At 39.8% G+C, this 21,241-nt stretch overlaps 1 protein-coding gene across 4 annotated transcripts in view; it reads right to left on the bottom strand.

Annotated features, from left to right (window-relative positions):
* Window positions 1–21,241, bottom strand: part of WDFY4 (WDFY family member 4) — a 362,573-nt gene that overhangs the window by 36,712 nt on the left and 304,620 nt on the right. For all 4 annotated transcript variants that reach the window (XM_053667357.1, XM_053667359.1, XM_037167947.2 and 1 more), the window contains exons 52-53: window positions 9,034–9,187; window positions 6,380–6,471 (exon numbers count right to left, since the gene is read on the bottom strand). In XM_053667357.1, coding sequence (XP_053523332.1) covers window positions 6,380–6,471; window positions 9,034–9,187 — 246 coding nt within the window. The remainder of the gene's footprint in view (window positions 1–6,379; window positions 6,472–9,033; window positions 9,188–21,241) is intronic.

The raw sequence follows: 21,241 nt of genomic DNA, 5'->3' as shown, positions 1-21,241 counted from the left end.
TTAAAGTGACTATTGATGAGTACATATTTATTCCCACTATATGTTTTATGTTTCTCTTTTTCTTATTTCTTTTTACTTTAATATTTCTTATAATATTGGGTTGGTGATAACAGACTTTAGCTTTTTGTTATCTAGAAAGTTCTTTATTTCTCCTTCAATTTTAAATGATAGCTTTCCTGGTTAGTTTGTCCTTGCTTTTCATCAGTTTCTTTATTTTGTACCAGTCTCTTCTGGCCTGAAATGTTTCTACTGAAAATAAGCTGTCTTATGTGATCTTCCTGTCTTTAACTAAGTGTCTTGTTCTTGCTGCTTAAGATTCTTTTCATTTGTTTTGTTTTGTTTTTAACCTTTGTCATTTTAATTTTCATGTGTATTAATGTGGGCCTCTTTGGGTTCATCTTGTTTGGGGCTGTTGGAACTTCCTGGACTTGTGTGCCTTTTTTCTTCACCAGGTTAGGAAACTTTTCAGTCTGTGTAGGAATGATGGTGCCAGCTGAGTCACACAGAAAAAAATGGTCCTTGCCTAAAAGACACACAACACAGTCTCTCCATGTGTCTCTCGAGTCTGCCCAGACCTCTTTGAGAGCCTTCCAAGAAAGATTGCCTGGTCCCAGTCTGGCTGAATTTAGAAGACTCCTCTGAATGTTTCAAGCTTGGCAGTGCAGAGCCACAGGTAGTAGCAAGGGTGGGGCTGGTGCATCCGCCCAGGCCAGTGCTGTGGGGAGGGGGTATGGTGCCTACTGGGCAGTGGGGAAGAAGGAAGAACGGCTCTTCCCTAGAGTTGCTCCATTTAGTTTTTCTCTATGCATCTCTGACAACCCCTGAGTCTTCTTGAACCTCCTTGAGAACACTCCAAGAAAGACTGCAACAAGCCCAGCCTGGCTACAGCTAGCTGATTCCTCAACTGGGCACAAGTATAGCAGGCAGGACAACTGGTAGTCAGGATGGTAGAACTAGTGCATTTCCTCCCAGGCTGAATTAATATAGAGGGGTGTGGTCAACTCAGGATTGATGGTATCTGTGGGCAGTGTGGGAGAGGGTCTCAGCACAGAGAAAATGGTGGCTGTCCCTTCAGCTCTATATCCAGAGCTACACTATCCATTCTTTTCCTGCATGACTCCAGTCTACTTGGAGCTGCCTTTCCTGGGCTGGAGTCCAGGATGAGTGTCTGCAAATACAGTTTTTTGTGTTAACCTTTTCAAAGAGTGCCTGAGTGTCTAGCGCTTTCTGCCTCACACTGGCAGACAGAATCTTCACTGATTTTCACAGCAAGATATTATATAGGCTTCTCTTCCTAGCACTGGTGTTCTGGTTTGGGGAGCTCTGCTTGGAGTTGGGATACTTCGCTTCTTAGGAGCAACTTTTGCAGCTGAGATATTCCTACAGTTTCTCAACTGCTGTACATGGATGCAGGTTCAGCCTTTTTTACATCTCTGCCTTTTCAATCAGTCTTTTGTATATCTTTGGTTATAAGACTTTTGTTCAGCTAGTTTCTAATTGGTTATTCAGGTTGATTGTTTTATAATTTAATTGTCATTTTGATTTGGTTCTGGGAGGAGGTGATTATAACTTCCACCTAATTCATCACCAGCTTGTATCTCTTGACTTTATCTTTTGACAGTTTATGTTGTTCTTGAGTGCGGATCTCTGAGTTTATCTTTCTTGGAGTTTCTTTAGTGTTATGAATGTATAAATTAATGCTTTGCAACAAATTTGGGATATTTTGGACATTATTTTCTCAAATATTTTTTCTGTCCCTTTTTCTCTTCTGTTTTTGGTACTTCCTTATGTAGCTTCCTTATGTAGCTTGATGGTGTTACACAGGTCTCTAGATTCTGTTTATTTTTCTTCATTAATTTCTCTTTTTTTCTCTTAGACTTGATCATCTTAATTGATTTATCTTTCAAGTTTGTTGATTCTCTCTTCCACCTGCTCAAACCTATTAATGTCCTCTACTGAAATTTTCATTTTAGTTACTGTAATTTTTAACTTCACAATTTCTATTTGGCTACTTTCTATAATTTTTATCTTTTTATTGATATTTTCTATTGATGAATTGTAATTATCACTCTGTCCCTTAATACTTGAGACGTGGTTTTATTTAGTTCTTGAAACATTTACAGTAGCTGCTGTAAGGTCTTTGTCTAGTAAGTTTAGGCTTCCTTGGGTATGGTTTTATTGACTGCCTCCCCCACCACACCCCACTTTGTATGGTCCATACTTTATTTCTCTTTTCCTGCTTTATAACTTTTATGGAATATTGAGCATTTTAAGTAATATGAAGTGGCAATTCTGGAAATCAATTTTTCCCCTGCCCCCAGAACTTGTTGTGGTTGTTTGTCTAGTAACTTTTCTGAACTAGCTCTATAATGTCTGTATTTTTTTTGTTGTATGTGACCACTGAAGTTTCTACTCTGTTAGTTTAATGATCATCTGATAAGTGGGTAAAAATTTATTTGTATGCTTGAAACCAGTAAGTTTCTCAGTCTTTGCCAAAGGGTTTTCTGTGCATGATAGGGCATGGTTTCTATGTTCAGCCAGGCAATTAGAAACTCTACCTTTGCCTTCAAATCCTACTTGCCCTCAGCCTCAATGGCAACTAGAAGTGAGAACATAAAGTCTTTGTGTCTTTCTGGAATGTGAGCACAACCTTCTGCATAAAACAGCCCTTCAGATATTTGTCCTTGTGGGTTTCTGGGGATATTTTTAAGTTTTTCAAGGCCTCCTATAAACACCTCATTTGCCACTTTTTCCTAAAGCTTTATAGTTAGCTTAAAATTATTGTTTGCCTTCATATATTTGTCTAATTTGTGGCTATAATCAACCAGTTCTGTGAGGATCCTGATCACCAGTGTTTTAAACTGTGCATCTGAGAGTTTTGCTATTTCTTCATCGCTTAGATCTATAGGTTCTGGGGCTTTGAGATCTTCTTGCACCATTTTTGGTCTGTTCGCACCCTTTAAGTGTGAGAAGCGGTGCCTTGGACTCCCAGGTCGCTGGGTTGTGATGCTGTATGTGGGGGCATGGTCAGAGCGGGTATGAAGGTGAAACTAGTTGAAATGAATGGAATTGCACAGGAAACCAATAGCAATGAAAAGGAAACTGGGACTCAAATCAATGGAGTGGACCAGAAGAAAGCAAATAATAGCCAAACAGAAAAGAATCAAGAAGCAAGAATTCAAAGAAATGAGGAGAGTCTTAGGAACCTCCAGGACATCTTTAAACGCTCCAACATTCAAATTATACGGGTACCAGAAGGGGGAAAGGCACAGCCACCAGTGGAAAACTTATTTGAACAAATAATAAAGGAGAATTTCCCCAATCTGGCAAAGGAAATAGACTTCCAGGAAATCCAGGAAGCTCAGAGAGTACCAAAGAAGTTGGACCCAAGAAGGAACACACCAAGGCACATCATAATTACATTAGCCAAAATTAAAATGAAGGAGAGAATCCTAGAAGCAGCAAGAGCTAAGGGGACAGTCACCTACAAAGGAGTTCCCATCAGACTGTCAGTGGATTTCTCAAAAGAGACCTTACAGGCAAGAAGGGGCTGGAAAGAGGTATTCCAAGTCATGAAATCCAAAGACCTACATCCAAGATTGCTCTATCCAGCAAAACTTTCATTTAGAATGGAAGGACAGATAAAGTGCTTCTCAGATAAGATCAAATTCAAGGAGTTCATCATCACCAAGCCCTTATTATATGAAATGCTAAAGGGACTTACCTAAGAAAAAAAAGTTAAAAAAACATGAACAGTGAAAGGACAACAAACTCACGGTTATTAACAACCACACCTAAAACAATAGCAAACTAAAAGGACAGCTAGATCAGGAGTGGAAACATAGAAATGAAGATCTCAAGGAGGGTTAGCAACAGGGGAGTGGGAGGAGGAGAAGGGGGGAGAAGGTATAGAAAATAAGTAGCATAGACAGTAGATAGAAAATAGAAGGGGGGCAAGAATAGCATGGGAAATATAGAATCTAAAGGACTTGAGACACATGGTCATAAACTAAAGGGGGGGTAATGGTGGGGATGGGAGGGTATGGTGGAGGGGAATGAAAGGGGGAATAGAACAACTGTAAGCATAATCAATAAAAAAATTAAAAAATATATTGTTTGCCAATTATTATCTACTGCCTCTAGCAGCCACTGTGTTATTTTTTTCTGAATGTTTTTAACAAATGCTGCTAAAGAAAGGCTATTTGCACTAGGCAGACTCCAAGTGGGGTCTTTCAGGGAACACCAGACAGGTCAAATAATGACAGTTCTCTGGGTCTGGTTCTTTGAAGAAGTTCCAACACCATTCTTCCCCCCACCACTGACTCCCAGGCTGTTGGTTTTTATTGTAATTGTAGGCTGTTGGTTTTCAAGACTACTATGGAGCTGGTGAGGAGAACTGGAAATAGTGCGAGTTAAAACACCACAAGTCTTTCTATTCTTACCAAGATTCAGCCATTTTCCTTGATGGAACATTCCACTGATTGTTACAAGCCTTTGACAAATTCCCAGGGGTCAAAAATTTTGTTATGACAATTTTTCCATTATTTTTATTGATTTTATGGAGGAGAGTTTTTTCAGAAGTATATATTCTGATGATTTTACTGACATTGATCATCAACATCCTAATTCACTCCAATTCAATCTTCATTCCTCCAAAAGAGTTCCTGCCATTGTTATCATTACTATCCAGTTTCCCTGGGTCAAATCTCTAACCTATATTTAATGGCACTCTCTGTGTTACCTTTCTAGCATTTTTCAGATACAGTTTCCCTACTACTCTGTGATTGTTTGGTTATCTGGCTTCCCACTACACCATTGTCATCTGTAGTCATGCCTGTAGAGTGAGCCTTCTCATTCATTCCAGGCCAAGAACTTGTCTGAGAACATCTGGGTAAAGGACTGCTGTCACCTGAAGGTCAAGTTCATCTCTGGCCCAAGTGCTAACCACCAGTGGAATCTATGAGGGATGAGTGCTGTTACTGAATTTTCAGAGGCAAGACAGAGTTAAACCAGGGGAGAATTTTCTTTTTGGAAATAAATCAGGACAGAGAAAAAACACAGCTTTGTTGTTAGTAGTCGGGCCTTCCATAGTTTTTTTTTTAGGTATAATTTACATATAATAAAATTCACCTATATTAAATATACACTTCAATGTATTCTGACAAATGTATGTAGTCATGTACCCATGACCATAATCAAAATATAGTGCATTTACATAAACTCAAAAGTTCTGTACTCCTCTGCTGTCACTCCTACTCTAGACCTTAGTAATCAGTGACCTGAGCTCTGTCCCTACAGTTATACTTTTCACAGAATATTACATAAATATAATTTTATAGTACATAGCTTTGGGTTTGGGCTTTTTTTTTTTTTTTTGCTTAAAACAGTGCTTTTGAGAATCATCATGTTGCTCCATGTATTAGCAATCTGTTTCTTTTTATTGTTAAATACTATTCCATTGGTATAGATGTATTATTTGGTTCTTTTACTGGTTGATAAACATTTGTATTGTTTTCAGTTTTTTTACTAAGATGAATAAAACTGATGAATTTTTATGTACATACTTTCTATGGAGCCATTTTCATTTTTCTTGTGCAACTAGTTACAAGTGGAATTTCTGGGTGATATGATATGTTAAGTGCATCTTCAACTTTGTAAGAAACTACCAACATTTTTTTGTTTTTTGTTTTTTTCAAAGTGGTTATGCTATTTGCTTTTCCTACCAGCCATGTCTGATGAATTCTAGTTGTTCCACACTCTTTTTCACCTACTCTTGGTTTTATTTATAATTTAAATTTTAGCCAATCTTCTTGAGTGTGTAGGAGCATTTCATTGTAGTTTTAATGTATATTTCCCCAATGACTAATGATATTGAACGTATTTTCATGTGTTTATGCTAACACAGGTACTTTATCCAGCATATGTACCCCAAAATGGACTCTGCTTTCCATCTACATGAGCCTTTCTGGGTAATAAGCCAAGTCTTTTCCAATCCTGGTAAATCCTTTGGTCACTGGGGATCTCTTGGGGGCTGGAGTCCAGGGTGTGGCCCAGGGTATGGTTCTGCCTTTAGAGCTGACTAAGGGTACTGACTTGCCCTTGAGGGTATCCAACAAGAATCTGAATTTACTTCCTTAAGTGATTTACACAGAACACTGGCATAAGGTCAAAGCCTAATGTAGCTCTTAAAAAGCCCAGAATATAAGCATTTTCTTGCCAACAGAGAGCATGGGGCCCAGCCTTTTCCCTGGGCTCTCCAGATATAAGAACCTCAGAAGTGCTTGTTGGTAGCCTCCAATTACACAGAAAGTCTCCCTGGGGGTTGCTGAAGTCTTTACTCAGGATTCCAGGCACCTTGTCATGACCTTGATCAACTTACCTGTCTGTGCAGGCTGATGAATTTTTGAGGATCCTCATCAGCCCAGGGAGGCAGTTGCACATCCCCCAGTGCTGTCCCATCCTGCATGCAGCCTGAGTGGGGTGAGAAACAGCAGGGTTTCGTGTAAATGGGAGCCAAAATTGGGCTAGGAATTAGGGCATGTGACAATGTGCTATCCAGGACTACTTATTCCATGCAGATCAAGCTGCAGTCTGTGTCCTACGTGGGCTACATTGCTTCTTGCTTCCTTTGTCTGGAATGTCCCACACTCTAACCCTCTAAACCTATGACCCCTCCCTAAAGCACCCCCTTGCTTCTCAGGCAGTATCTGTGCTTGATCTACAAGTTGTATAAAATGACTGTAATGTCATTATTACTTGTACTTTTCTCTCCCACCATTCCATGCTTTCTCATTGGGGTGCTTTCCATACAGTGCTAAAACAAGGAGATAATGACAATAAAAATGAAAGCTGTTCTTTTTTGAGCATCTAATTTGATGCCAGGTCACTATACTGGGTGCTTGGCACACATAGTCCTATTGAATCTTCATTCAGTTGTACAATTTATGCATTCTCTCTCCATTTTTAAAGTGAGGACAACTTGGTTTTCAGAGGAAGCCTCTCCAGAAACAGGGGTGTCCAACCAGTGGCTCACTGGCCACACATGGCCCAGGATGGCTATGAATGCAGGCCAACACAAAAATCACAAATTTACTTAAAGCATTATGAGATTTTTTTTTTGTGATTATGTGTCACAATGTATTGAACATATGGCCCAAAATAACTCTTCTTCTTCCAGTATGGTCCAGAGACACCAAAAGGTTGGACACCCCTGCTAATAAACGCAGAGTAGATTCAAACCTGAGTTTCTCTCCTGCGCATTAGCTGCACAACCTTGAGCAAGTTGCTTAATGGCTTTGGGATTCATTTTCCTCACCTATTACCTCCCATGGATGGTATGAGGATTAAAAGAGAAAATACATATAACATTATAATAACTTCCAGGCATATGAAAGTTGCTCAACAAACGTTAGCTATAGTCATGCTTAAACCCTCCAGAGCCTTCATGGTACAACTGAAATAAAACCTTCCCCTCCTCTCTGTGGCCTACGGGGTTGTGCCTGGACTGGCTTTTCTCATCATTCATTCTCAGCTCACCCATCACGTCCTTAGGCAGGTCCTTCCTGGGGATCAGAATTAACACAGGGCCCTCTGAGTCACTCTCAAACCATTTTCCTACTTTCTCAGCATCAAACAGTATTTCATTTATTTATTTGTGTTTATTTTCCATTCCCTTCCCCCATTTCTATACAGAATATAAACACCTTCAGGTCAAACTATTCCAGGATATCCAACTAAATCCCTAGTGCCTAAAAAAGTTCCTTCATAAATTAGGTGCTCAATAACCCCTGGTTTCTTTGACCTTCTTGGGGGCACCCAGTCTTTGGCATGTGCACCATTTTTATAGCTAAGTCCAATTCTGCATAGAGCCTCACCTTCCTTTCCAAGGCAGAATGAGTACTATCGCCCAGTACTCCCCTCATGAGGCCGGCTGGTCACCCCTCTTCTGGCTTCCATTGTTCCTGGTTCCCTTAATCCTTTCTTGGACCATCCCCACCACAATGCCTCATAGGAACTTGCCTTTGTACTTTTCCATTCTCATCCCTGGTGTACATGAATATGTAAGAACCTGAACATGGCAAAGCCCACCAAGTTCCATGGGATCAGACTCACTGGGAACAACCATGTTCTAAACATTTCACAGGTATTTTTGGCTGCAAACAAGAGGTTAGTTCCTGGAGTAGGGGCTGAATCATTTCACTTGTGTCCCCTAGGACTATATCTGGCTTCATTTGAGGTATATGTTGGAATGTGCTGTTTGAAGGAAGAAGGACATGGAGGAAGGGGAGTTCTGGGCCTCCAGCTATGTGGTGGTAACATTCATAAGTTCCTTCACAGGGTGGGTGAGTCTATCCCTGTCTTAGGTGGAGTTGCTCATGCCCTGCTTTAGGCTCTGCCCAAATAACCCCTCTACAAGTCACGCTGACATTTGCAGTAGAGGTTCCTGAGGTATATACACAGCCACAAGGGGACTTGCTCACTGGGCCTTCTGATATGAAATGAGCCTCAAGCAATCAGTGAAAAGGTATGGTTCATCCTGGGGTGAGGCCTGATGAAAAAAAGAGGAGTCACCAGCATACCTGTACAACTGCCCTTGGATGCCACCCAGCAGTTTATCTTGACTGCATCTCTGTGTCTCATTCACAGAGTCCAAGTTAACACATATGTGGGACACAAAGGGAAACAGCACCAGAGGTAGTCATGGTCTTGCCCCAGGTGACACAGTGGAGCAGTGACAGACCTGGCTGTTAGCAGGTGTGTTGCCCCCCAGCTACTCTTCACTGCAGGTGAAGGCCTAGAGGGGTCATGGGTGGGACTGTGGCTCAGAGCAGTTCTGGTAGCCTAGGCCCAGCATGCTTCCTCAGCTCCCACCTTTTCATTGGGTGCTGCCACCCAGTGGAAGCTTCTTACAACTGCAAAGGTCTCATGAAGTGCCTGTGTAGTTAGTTGCTCAGCCAAGATACTGACTGACAAAGTTAGCCCTGAACTGTGAGAAAGAGAACCTATGCTGGCCTCACCCAGGGTTCCACTCACCAAACTCCACTGCATTGCAGTTGGTCAGAAACTCAGGCAGGTAGAAGAACTCCGGTATCAGCTCCCTGACATCACTCATGTTCTCTCTGGAAGCTGACTCCCATGCATTCTTTACGCTGTGGAACATTCTATCTGCCACATCGAAGTTTCCACCCTGTGAGGAAAAAGGGCCAACATGATCAGCTGCTTGTGGTGAGAACTCAGGCTGTGCGGCACCCAAGTTCAAGCTTATGTGGGCCTCCATTTGTCCCTTCAGTCACTGAGAAAAGGGTCCTGCCATTAGAACTCCTCATTCATCCCCCCACACATATTTATTCATTGGCCCATGCATGCGTGTGATAGTTTCTTCAGACATTTGTTCACTCAACCACTCTCTGGAAACTTACACTAAGAGCTTCCACAGAGAATGCATAAATAATCACTGCAATAAAAGAGGCAGATCAGAAAGAAAAACTTTGGTCATTTGTCTGACCAATCCCCACATTTACTAAGGGCCACCTCTGCAGGACCAGAGATGCTTGACCTATAGAATCAGAAACAAAGATAGGGTCCAAAGAACCAACTGCAGGACCAAGAGCAATTCAGACATTCTACGTGAAGGTCAAGGGAAGTTTCCTGGAGAAGTGGACTCCTGGTGAATCTGCAAGCCTGGTGACAGAGAAGTTAGAGTGTTCTAAGCAAAGGGCAAGGATCAGAGGTGGAAGAAAGAAGATTAGCTCAGGGTCATCTAACCTAGCATGGTGATATTTAACATAGCAGCCTTGAGAAGAGAGAGCATGTCTGAGGATGGAGAGCCTGAGGCAGGCCAACCCTCCAGGGATGGGACCCTGCTGTATAAAGATGTCTATAGCACTATCCAAGGGCAGCCTTGGTCCCAAGGACCATTTCCATACACCTTGATGCAGTCCTAAACTTGGCAACTTCAACTGGAATAGGTAAAACAAGGGGATTTTTGATTTCCTGCTCTACTCATCCATCTAGTGGTCCTAGTGATCAGGGAGGGCAGAAAGGTTCCAGTGGGAGTAATGAAGATGCTGGGGGCAGAGAAGCTCCAGGAAAGAGTTTCTGAAACTGAGCTTTGGGTCTACTTAAGCTTAGGAACACCCTAGGAAAACCTTGATGTACCATGAAAGCTGAGCCTTTGTTCAACCAGGACTTGCTTTCCTTCTGTCAGCTTCTGCAGAGTGCACATGTGGCTTTAAGAACAGAGGGGTAAAACACAAAAAGTCAGTTCCTCCTTCACTCCTCTCATATCCCTTCACTTTTTAGTGGTCTGAGTTGTCTTCTCAGTATATAGGGTGGGACAAAAGTAGGTTTATAGTTGTAAAAACATGAAACAGTTTTTTCTTGTATTATTACTGACTAATTATCATATTATTTTCCATATGAACAACTGTAAACCTACTTTTCCCTTTCCCTGTGTACCTAAGTAAAATGCGTGCAGTTGCATATGGACAAAGGGTAAAGAAGGCAGGAGCCTTGTCTGTGCTGTTACACTGTACACATAGAAATGCTTTCTCTCAGTCCTCACAGCAGGTGCATTAGGAAAGAATTAATGCTGTCATTTGGCAGACCAGAAAGCAGGCTCCTCAAAGTTTACTGACAGAGCAATTAGTGGCAGAACTGGGGTTGAATCCATGGTTGCAACTTCAAAGGCCATACTTTGTTGTGTTCCAGCTTACTGGGGAACCCTTGAGCCTGGGCAAACTTAGTCTATATCTGGGACAAGGGGACTCAGCTGCTTCTAAAAAGGGAGACCTTGCCACACACCTGAGGTGAGCCACTCCTGAGCATCATGGAGTCTGGTCAGTTTTTCAAGTCAGACTTGAGGATCCATTAAGATCTATGGTCATTCTTTGCATAGGGACAGGGACACCAAGAGACTCAATTACTTCTCCCTGTTGTCCCAACCAAACACAGTACATGGGCAGCTTAAAGATGCGGCTTTCCTCTAAGGTCACTCTGCTCTTGGTTGACATCAGAGGGATGGTGTCCACCATTTGATTGAAATTATAATGTAATCAAGATGGAGGTAGAGTGTTTTTAAATAAACTTGCACCTAATAAGTCACTCATTGAAACATATTAAGAGCTTTGCATATTTAATCTGCAGCTCAAGTCTCACATTGGTGGAGATTGATGCCTCCTCGTCATCCCATTTTCCTTTTGCAGCTTTTATGAGTGCTGATGGTAATCTCCTGAGACACAATATGATTTGGTAATAAAAAGATTACCTGTATTAAATAAAAATGATATATACATAGGAAATATTGTTAGTGCTACAAACCTGGTTAAAGATATTACCACAAAGAAAAATGTTATTTTTTCACAGCTGTCTAATGCATTTTAGCAAAAGTAATATCTTTAAAACTTAAGCCTGTATTATTTATAAAGGAAGCAATAACTGATTTTCCTATTTCCTATATTAATAAATGTATTTGCATACATCTGTTTGAAAATTAATGGGTTTTCTCACTTCTGCAATGCAAAAGAAACACCAATTCCCTGGAACGAAAGAGTGGAGCTGCTTATTTATGGGCACCAAATGCCTGTGGGGCAACACAAAGGCTGCTGGCTGCTGGCAGTGAGGCCCCACCAGGACTTGACTCTCAGGACAGGATGGGAAGAAAGGAAAAAAGGGAGAGAAAGAGTGAGGCAGAGAGGTACAATTGAGGTCTACAAAATGCTTTTATAAAGAAAAGCCAAAACAAAAGAAAGTAAAACAGCAAATGAAGTCTAGAGATTAGATGGAAACAAAGTGATCAGAGAGAATTACTGAACCAAGATCTACCCCTAACTTTATTCTGCAGATAATCTTGATTATCAAGAAAATGATACACTGAAATCTATGTGTATCCAAACAGACCAAATAATAATAGCAAGATTATTATCATCAGTAAAGGAACAGCCTGTTCTCAGCAGCAGACTTTTCCCAAGTGACACTGAAACCAGGAGCCAAGAGAGCCAAGGTGGCAGGTTCCAAGGCAAAGGGTACAGTGTGGGTTGCGTGGCTGTCTGGCTAAGACCTTGATCATATGTAAAGACTCCAGAAACATATTTTGAATATTTAAGAGTTCAGATCTAGACCACCTTATTATACCACACACAAGAATAAACTCAGAATTGATTAAAGACTTAAATGTTAGACTCAAATAATAAAAATCATAGAAGAAAACATAGGCAGTAAAATCTCAGACATTTATTATAGTGATATTTTTTCTGATATTTACCTCCAGGGGAAGAGAAACAAAAGAAAAAATAAACAAATGGGACTACATCAAACTAAAAAGTTTTGTACAGAAGAGTAAACCATCAACGAAATGAAAATGCAACCAACTGAATTGGGGAGCATATTAACCAATGATATATCTGATAAGGGGTTAACATCCAAAATTTATAAAGAACGTATAAAACTCAAAACCAAAAAAAAAGCAATCCAATTAAAAAATGGGCAAAGGACCTGAACAGACACTTTTCCAAAGAGGACATGCAGAGGGCCCATAGGCTTTTGAAAAGAGGCTCAACATCATAGATGTGCCATTGGTGACTATGTTCTCTCTCTCATTCAGCGGAAGGTCTTAATTTTGTTGATGGTTTCCTCTGCTGTGCAACGTCATCAGAGAAGTGCACTGTGATATCACCTCACACCTCTCAGAATGATTATATCAATAAATCAACAAACAACAAGTATTGGCAAGATTATGGAGTAAAGGGAATCCTCATGCACTGTTAGTGGGAATGCAGACTGGTGCAGCCACTGCAGAAAGCAGTATTGAGTTTCCTGAAAATTAAAAACAGAACTGCCTTATTACCCAGAGATTCTACTTCTGGGAATATATCTGAAAAAACCTGAGACACTATTTCAAAAGAATATAAGCATGCCTATGTTCATTGTAGTGTTATTTACAATAGTCAAGATTTGGAAACAGCCCAAGTGCCCGTCAGTAGACGAGTGGATAAAAAAGCTGTGGTGAATTTACACAATGGAATGCTACTTGGTCATAAATAAGAATGAAATCTTATCTTTTGTGACAGCATGGATAGACCTAGAGAGCATTATGCTAAATGATATAATCTAGTCAAAGAAAGACAAATACCATATGATTTCACTTGTATGTGGAATCTAATGAGCAAAATTAACTAACAAAAAAATACAAATAGACTCATATATAGAAAACAGACTGACAGTTATCACAGGGGAGAAGGATTGTGGGGCTGAGTGAAAAAGGTTAAGGGATTAAGCAAAACAAAACAAACTCATAGACACAGACAACAGCATAGTGGCTACAAGAGGTAAAGTGAGGAAGGCAGAAGAGGGTAAAGGGGAATAAAAATTTATGGAAGGAGACTTTACTTGGAGTGATGAACATACAGTATGATGTACTATATAATTGTACATTTGAAACCTATTTAATCTTATTAACAAATGTCACCCCAATAAATTAAGACAAAGAAATAACATCATACTAGGTATCCCCCCTCAATTAAAATATTTTAAGAGGTGCTTGACTTTGCTAAGAAGAAACAAAATTAAAAGCAAAATAATGATAGAAGATGTGACCAATAAAGTCTATTGTTGAACACTGACTCTAGTTAAAAACCAGAGGAGGACTAAGGAGAAGATGGCATTGAGGTAGGAGGGAGCATATTCCACTTCCCCCTACACATGGGAGAAAAACTTAACTGATCTATGGAGAAACAGAGCAAACAGCCAACAGTACCGCAGCATATATGAGGATAGAAGACCAGAAATTATAGAGGATATTGAAAAACCAGACAGTAAAGATAGTGCTTCAGGACAGTAAGGTCCCTGGGACCAGCGCGGGGACCAGGGCAGCAGCAGCAGCCCCAAGCCTGGCACCAGCTGGAGACAGCCAGGTCAACAGCTACCTCTCCTGCCAAACATGATTTGAACAGCACTGGGAGAGATCTGATTGCTTGAAGTTGCACAGAGGGAAATAAGGACTCAGTGGCAAACACATAGGGCCTGTGAACAACCACGGAGCCTGTGGACACTGGCTGGGGAGAGTTGAGAGTTGGGCCTTGACTGGCCCTGACCCAAATACTCCTGGTCTGGTTGGAGAATTGGGCTGTGTAAGAGACCAGGCCTCTGTACAGAGTGGCAGGCTTGAGTAGGAGGAATTTCTCAAAAAGAAAAAGTGAAAAAAAGACATTGTTTGAGGAATTCTCCTGCAGTAGCTGCTCCAGCCTCTTCCCCACTGGGGGCATGGCGTGGAAGGCCCTGAGCAACCCTGTAGCCCTGGGAATAGTGCACACCTGAACCTGAGGGACTGGAGGTGGTCTGGCGGAGCATGGGCCCCGCAACCCAGAGAGAGTGCGCTCTGTAGGAGGCCCTGAGCCCACACCTCTAACCCTGGGGAGAGTGCACACCTGAACTGTTGAACTTGAGGGGCCAGAGGCTGCTGGGGAGCAGAGCTGGAGGCTGACTGACAGGGAATTAGGAAGAAAGAAAAGCAAAACCAGTCACCCCTCAGCCTGCTCTAGCCAGGAGGACCAGCAAAACCAGTTTGGCCAGATTGAAGCCAGCAATAGGCTTTTTTTTCCCTTTTTTAAAGTAATTCTTTATTTTTATTATTTTTATTATTTTTTATCTTTCAACTCCTTTTTCTTCTCTTTGCTTCTTTCTTGCTTTATTCCTCCTTCCTTTCTTTCCCATTTTATCTCTTCTTCCTTTTCTCCTTCTCCTTCTTCCTCTTTAATTCCCACAACTGAGACAAAAAGTCCTGGAACTGTAAAAAGACCAGAGTTGGACCCAAACAGGGGTCATCCCAACAGCTGAGACAATGAGACAAATTTCACTTTGCTATTACAGAGAACCTGCAAGTTATTGCATATTTGTATTGTTTTTCATTATTCGTACATCTTTTATTTTATTAGTATTTTTGTATTCCTCTTCTTTCTGTTTAGTCTTCTTTGCTTGGCTGGTTAAATCGTATTGTTTGGAAGATTTTCTTGGTCTCTTTCATAGTGTATTGTTAATTTACTGTCCTTCATGTCACTTGTGTTTCATTAGCACACTACTCAAGGTCCTATATATCTTATTCTTCTTATCCAGATCACATAGATTCTGTAATATGATTGTTGCTCCATTATTATTGTAAATAATAGCTGTTCCATACAATGGTAAATAGTATACAAGACCCTTCCCAGACCTTAGCTCACTTCACAGTTTCCTGAAAGCTATTACTGTAGTTTTCAACTCTATTCTTTCACACACTACACCTGTTTACTATCCTTTACTCTCACCTTACCTCAGAATCTGACCTCCCACAACCTCACTGCTTTCTAGATCCAACTCACAATTCTTCCCTCCCCAACAAGAGTCTTATCTTCTCTCCATCCTTTCTGAAGAGTGGCTAGTTGAGTGGAATATCACGGTTAACAATATGCATAGCCAAAGGATCTCCTCGCTCTTCCCTACTTGCTGCTACTGTAAATATCATAGAATACTATCCTGCTGTCTTAAACCATTTTGCCTTACCCTTCCAAATGATCACAAAAAAGAGTGGGTAGGAGCAGTGAACACGGGTAGGAGCACTTCCAGGATACCCACTGGAAGAAGAAACCCAACAACAAAGGAACCACCAACAGGTAACAACAGAAGAAGGTGAAGGAGGGAGTGGAAGGCACACTAACCTCAATGCAGGACCTATCTGGAAATACAACTAAATTACCCCAAACAAACAACTGAACAAGAGCAGGAGAGAATCCTCAAAACCTTGTACACATAAAGAACCAGCTTCAACAGAACCTGCCCTCACCAGCACAACAAAATACAAGAGGTGGTAGGCAGAGTGACTCTCAGTTAACCAGCTGGTGGGAAGGACCCACCAAATAAAGACCCAACAACAATCAAAACTCAAAGACAAACACAGAGCCAACATGGATGATAGCCCTAGACCAGTGAGCTTGGAAGATTAAGCAGATGGCATCACTGAATCTCACAGGTATTCTACCATAGACATTCACAGCATAAAACCAGGGAGTCAGAACAGATAAATTTAAGAAGCTGAGGCTAACAAGAAGAGTCTCACAAACAATAGGAAGACATAGAAACAATCCCCAAATGAAAGAAAATGAGGAAGCCTCAGAAAGAATGTTAAATGAAATAGAAGAAACTCAATTATCAGATAGTTCAGTTTCAAAGCATTGGTTATCAGGAAGCTCAATGAGCTCACAGAGAATTACCAGAAACTGCAGGGAAACTACAATGAACTCACTGCACACAATAGCAATATGAAAAAAGAAACAAAAACTATCAACACAGCCCAAGAAGAAATGAAGAATGCAATTTCTGAACTGAAGAACACAGCAGAAGGAATCAAAAGCAGGATCAATGAAGCAGAAGATGAGATCAGTGAGTTGGAGGACAAAGTAGAAAAAAAAAACATCCAGAAAGAGCAAGAAAAGAAAAAGAGGCTCCAGAAGAATGAAGCAGGATTAAAAGATATGCAAGACAATGTAAAATGTAATAATATCCATATAGTGGAGATACCAGAAGGAGAAGGAGAAGGGCAAAAGATAGAAAACCTATTTGAAGAAGTAATGATGGAAAATGTCTCTAATTTGATGAGAGAAAAAGTCACACAAATCCAGAAAACACAGAGTCCCAGTCAAGAGGAAAACAAAGAGGCCCACTTCAAGACACATCATAATTAAAATGACAAAATTCCAAGACAATGAAAGAATCTTAAAGGCAACAAGGGAGAAAAAGGAAACACCATATAAGGGAGCCCCTGTAAGGTTAGCAGTTGACTTCTCAATGGAAATGCTCCAAGCCAGAAGGAAATGGCAAGAAATATTCCAAATAGTGAGAACTAGAGGCATGCAACCAAAACTACTTTACCCAGCAAGGGTCTCAATCAAGATAGAAGGCCAAATAAGGAGCTTTCCAGACAAAAGAAGTCTCAAAGAATAAACCTCCACTAAACCAGCCCTACAAGAAATACTAAAAGGACTGCTTTAAGGAAAGAAGGGAAAAGAGAGAAAGAGGAACACTGGTACAGAAAATATGGTGATGAATAAGTACCTAACAATAATAACCTTAAATGTAAATGGATTAAATGCTCCAATTAGAAGACATAGAATAGTTGAATGGATAAGAAAGCATGACCCACACATATGCTGCCTACAAGAGACCAACCTCAGGACAAAAGACCTACACAGATTGAAAGTAAAGGGCTGGAAACAAATTTTTCAAGCAAATGGACAGAAAAAAAAAGCCAGGGTAGAAATACTCAAATGAGACAAAATAGACTTCAAAAAAGGGGCCATAAAAAGAGACACAGAGGGTCACTTTATAATACTCAAGTGAAGCATCCACCAAGAAAAAATAAACATTGTAAATATATATGCACCCAACATAGGAGCACCCAAATACATAAAGAAAATCTTGGAAAACTTCAAGGAAGATATTGATAACAATACAATAATAGTAGGGGATTTTAACACCCCACTGTCAAAACTGAACAGATCTTCCAAACAAAATATCAACAAAGATATGGTGGCATTGAACAACGCCCTACATGAAATGGACTTAACTGATATATAGAGAGTCCTTTATCCCAAAGAAGCTAAATACACCTTCTTTTCAAATGTACATGGAACATTTTCAAAAATAGATCACATGATAGGACACAAAACAAGCCTCAACAAACTCAAGAAAATTGCAATCATACCAAGCATTTTCTCTGACCACCAGGGACTGAAACTAGAAACCAACCCCAAGGAAAAAAAACCCCAAACATTCAAAATTATGGAGATTGAATAGCATGCTATTAAACAATGAATGGTCAAGAATTAAATTAGAGAAAAAGTCAAAAATTTCTGCAAATGAAAATGAAAATGAAAATGAACTCATGACAACCCAAAACTTATGGGACACAGCAAAGACAGTCCTGACAGGGAAGTTCATAGTGATCCAGGCCTACCTAAAAAAAGGTAGAAACATTTCAAACAAACAACCTAACCTTACACCTACAAGAATTCTAGGAACAACAAGAAAGAGCCCAGAAAAGTAGAAGGAAGGAAATAACCATGATCAGAGCAGAATTAAATGACATAGAGACTAAAAGCACAATTCTAAGGATCAATGAATCCAGGAGTTGGTTCTTTGAAAAGATAAACAAAATTGACAAGCCTGTAAGCAGGCTCATCAAGAATAACAGAGAGGACCCAAATAAACACAATCAGAATAAAAGAGGAGAGATTACAATTAATACCACAGAAATACGAAGAATTGTAAGAAATTTTTATGAAGAACTGTATGCCAAAAAAAAATGAAAACCTGGGTGAAATGGACAAATTTCTAGAAAAATATAATCTTCCAAAACTCAACAAAGAAGAAGCAGAAAGCCTGAAGAGACCAATAACATCAGATGAAATTGAAGCAGTAATAAAAAAAATCCCCAACACACAAAAGCTCTGGACTAGATGGTTTCACAGGAGAATTCTACAAAGCATTTAAAGAAGAGCTAGCCCCTATCCTTCACAGAGTATTGGAAAAAATTCAAAATGATGGAAGACTTTCAAACTCTTTTTATGAAGCCAGCATCATCCTAATCTCAAAACCAGATAAAGACACAACAAAGAAGGAAAACTTCAGGGCAACATTGCTAATGAACATAGATACTAAAATCCTCAACAAAATATTGGCAAACTGCATCCAAAAACACATTAAAAAGATCATACACTATGATCAAGTGGGATTTACCCCAGGGATGCAAGGATGGTACGACGTTCACAAATCAGTAAATGTAATAGATCACATAAACAAATGCAAAGACAAAAATCACATGATCATATCAATAAATATGGAAAAAAACATTTGGTAAGGTATATAACACATTTATAATAATAACACTCAGCAAAGTGAGAATAGAGGGAACATTCCTCAACATAATAAAGGCCATATATGACAAACCTACAGCTAACATTATACTCAATGGGCAAAAACTGAAAGCTTTTCCACTAAGATCAAGAACAAGACAAGGTTGTCCACTTTCACCACTTCTATTCAACATAGTATTGAAAGTTTTAGCCACAACAATCAGACAAGAAAAGGAAATAAAAGGCACCTAAAGCAGAAAGGTGGAAATAAAACTATCATTGTTTCTAGATGACATGATAGTATGTGTAGAAAATTCCATAGCTTCAGCCAAAAAAGTGCTTAACCTGATAAATGATTTTGGCAAAACAGAGGGATACAAAGTCAAGGTTCAGAATTCAAAGACATTTTTGTATACCAACAATGAAACAGCAGAAGCAGAAATCAAGAAAAAAAATCCCACTCAATATAGCAAAAAGAAAAATAAAATACCTAGGAATAAACCGAACCAAAGAAGTAAAAGACCTGTACTCAGAAAACTATATAGCAGTCAAGAAGGAAATCAAGGAAGCCACAAACAGATGGAAACATACACAGTGTTCATGGATTGGAAGAATTAACATCATCAAAATGTCCATACTACCCAAAGCAATTCACAGATTCAGTGCAATACCTATTAAAGTACCAAGGGCATATTTCACAGACATAGAACAAACACTTCAAAAATTATATGAAACCATAAACAACCCTGAATAGCTGCTGCAATTTTGAGAAAGAAGAACAAAGTAAAAGGGTTCACAATACCTGATACCAAACTGTATTACAGGCCACTATAATCAAAACAGCCTGGTACTGGAATAAAAACAGGCACATAGACCAGTGGAAGAGAATAGAGAGCTCAGAAGTAAACCCAACTCTCTACGGGCAATTAATATTTGACAAAGGGGGCAGCAACATAAAATAGAGTAAAAATAGCCTTTTCAACAAATGGTGTTGGGAGAGCTGAACAGCTACAGGCAAAAAAATGAAACTTGAGCACCAACTTACACCATAAACAAAAATAAATTCAAGGTGGATAAAATATTTAAATATAAGTTGTGACACCACTAAAGTCCTAGAGGAAAACATAGGCAGGAATATCTCAGATATTTCATGCAGCAATATTTTCACTGATATGTACCCTAGAGCAAAGGACATAAAGGAAAGAATAAACAAATGGGATCTCATTCAAATAAAAAGCTTTTGCATGGCTAAAGAAATTAGTATTAAAATAAAAAGAGAACCAACCATATGGGAAAACATATTTGCCAATGATACCTCAGACAATGTTTTAATCTCCAAAATATATAAAGAACTTACCTGACTCCACTCTAAGAACACAAGCAACGCAATTAAAAAGTGGGCAAAAGAATTGAACAGACACTTCTACAAGGAGGACATACAGAACATTCAGAGACACATGAAAAGATGCTCAATATCGCTAGCCATCAGAGAGATGCAAATTAAAACCACAATGAGATACCACTTTACACCAGTCAGAATGGCTATCAGAAACAAAGCAACAAACAACAAATGTTGAAGAGGTTGTGGGGAAAAGGGAACCCTAATGTACTGTTGGTGGGATTGCAGACTGGTACAATCATTATGGAAAACAGTATGGAATTTTCTCAGAAAACTAAAAATTAATCTGCCTTTGACCCAGCAATTCCACTGCTAGGATTATATCCTAAGAACCCTGAGACACCAATGCAAAAGAACCTATGCACCCCAATGTTTATAGCAGCACAATTGACAGTAGCCAAGAGTTGGAAGCAACCTAGGTGCCCATCAGTAAATAAATGGATCAAAAAACTATGGTACATTTAGACAATGGGATTCTATGCAGCAGGAAGAAAGAAGGAGCTCCTACCCTTTGCCACAGAATGGATGGAACTGGAAAGCATTATGCTGAGTGAAATATGCTAGGTGGTGAAATACAAATACCACGTGATCTCACCTTTAACAGGAACCTAACCAACAAAACAAACAAGCAAAATATAACCAAAGACACTGAAATTAAGAACAGGCTGAAAGTGACCAGAGGGAATAGGGGAGGGAATTTCAAGGAAAGTGAGGAAGTGTTTACAGGAACTAGTATAAAGGACACAAGGAGAATAACAAGGAGGGGATGGAGATAGGAGGGAGGAGGGGAGGGCTGGATGGGTGGGCTGGGATGGGGATGAAGGGCAGAAAACTGTACTTGAACAACAATTAAAATAAAAAACAAAGGAAATTTCATAATTATGGAATATTGATTAAAACAAGAAACATTCTTGAAGGAATGTTCTATACTAAAGTTTCTTCCTGTATGTGGATAAAATCT

Source organism: Artibeus jamaicensis, unplaced genomic scaffold (genome assembly GCF_021234435.1).
Source record: "Artibeus jamaicensis isolate MK-2021 breed Jamaican fruit bat unplaced genomic scaffold, CSHL_Jam_final contig_468, whole genome shotgun sequence".
Classification (NCBI taxonomy): Eukaryota; Metazoa; Chordata; class Mammalia; order Chiroptera; family Phyllostomidae; genus Artibeus; species Artibeus jamaicensis.
This window is presented reverse-complemented; position numbering and strand designations above follow the sequence as displayed.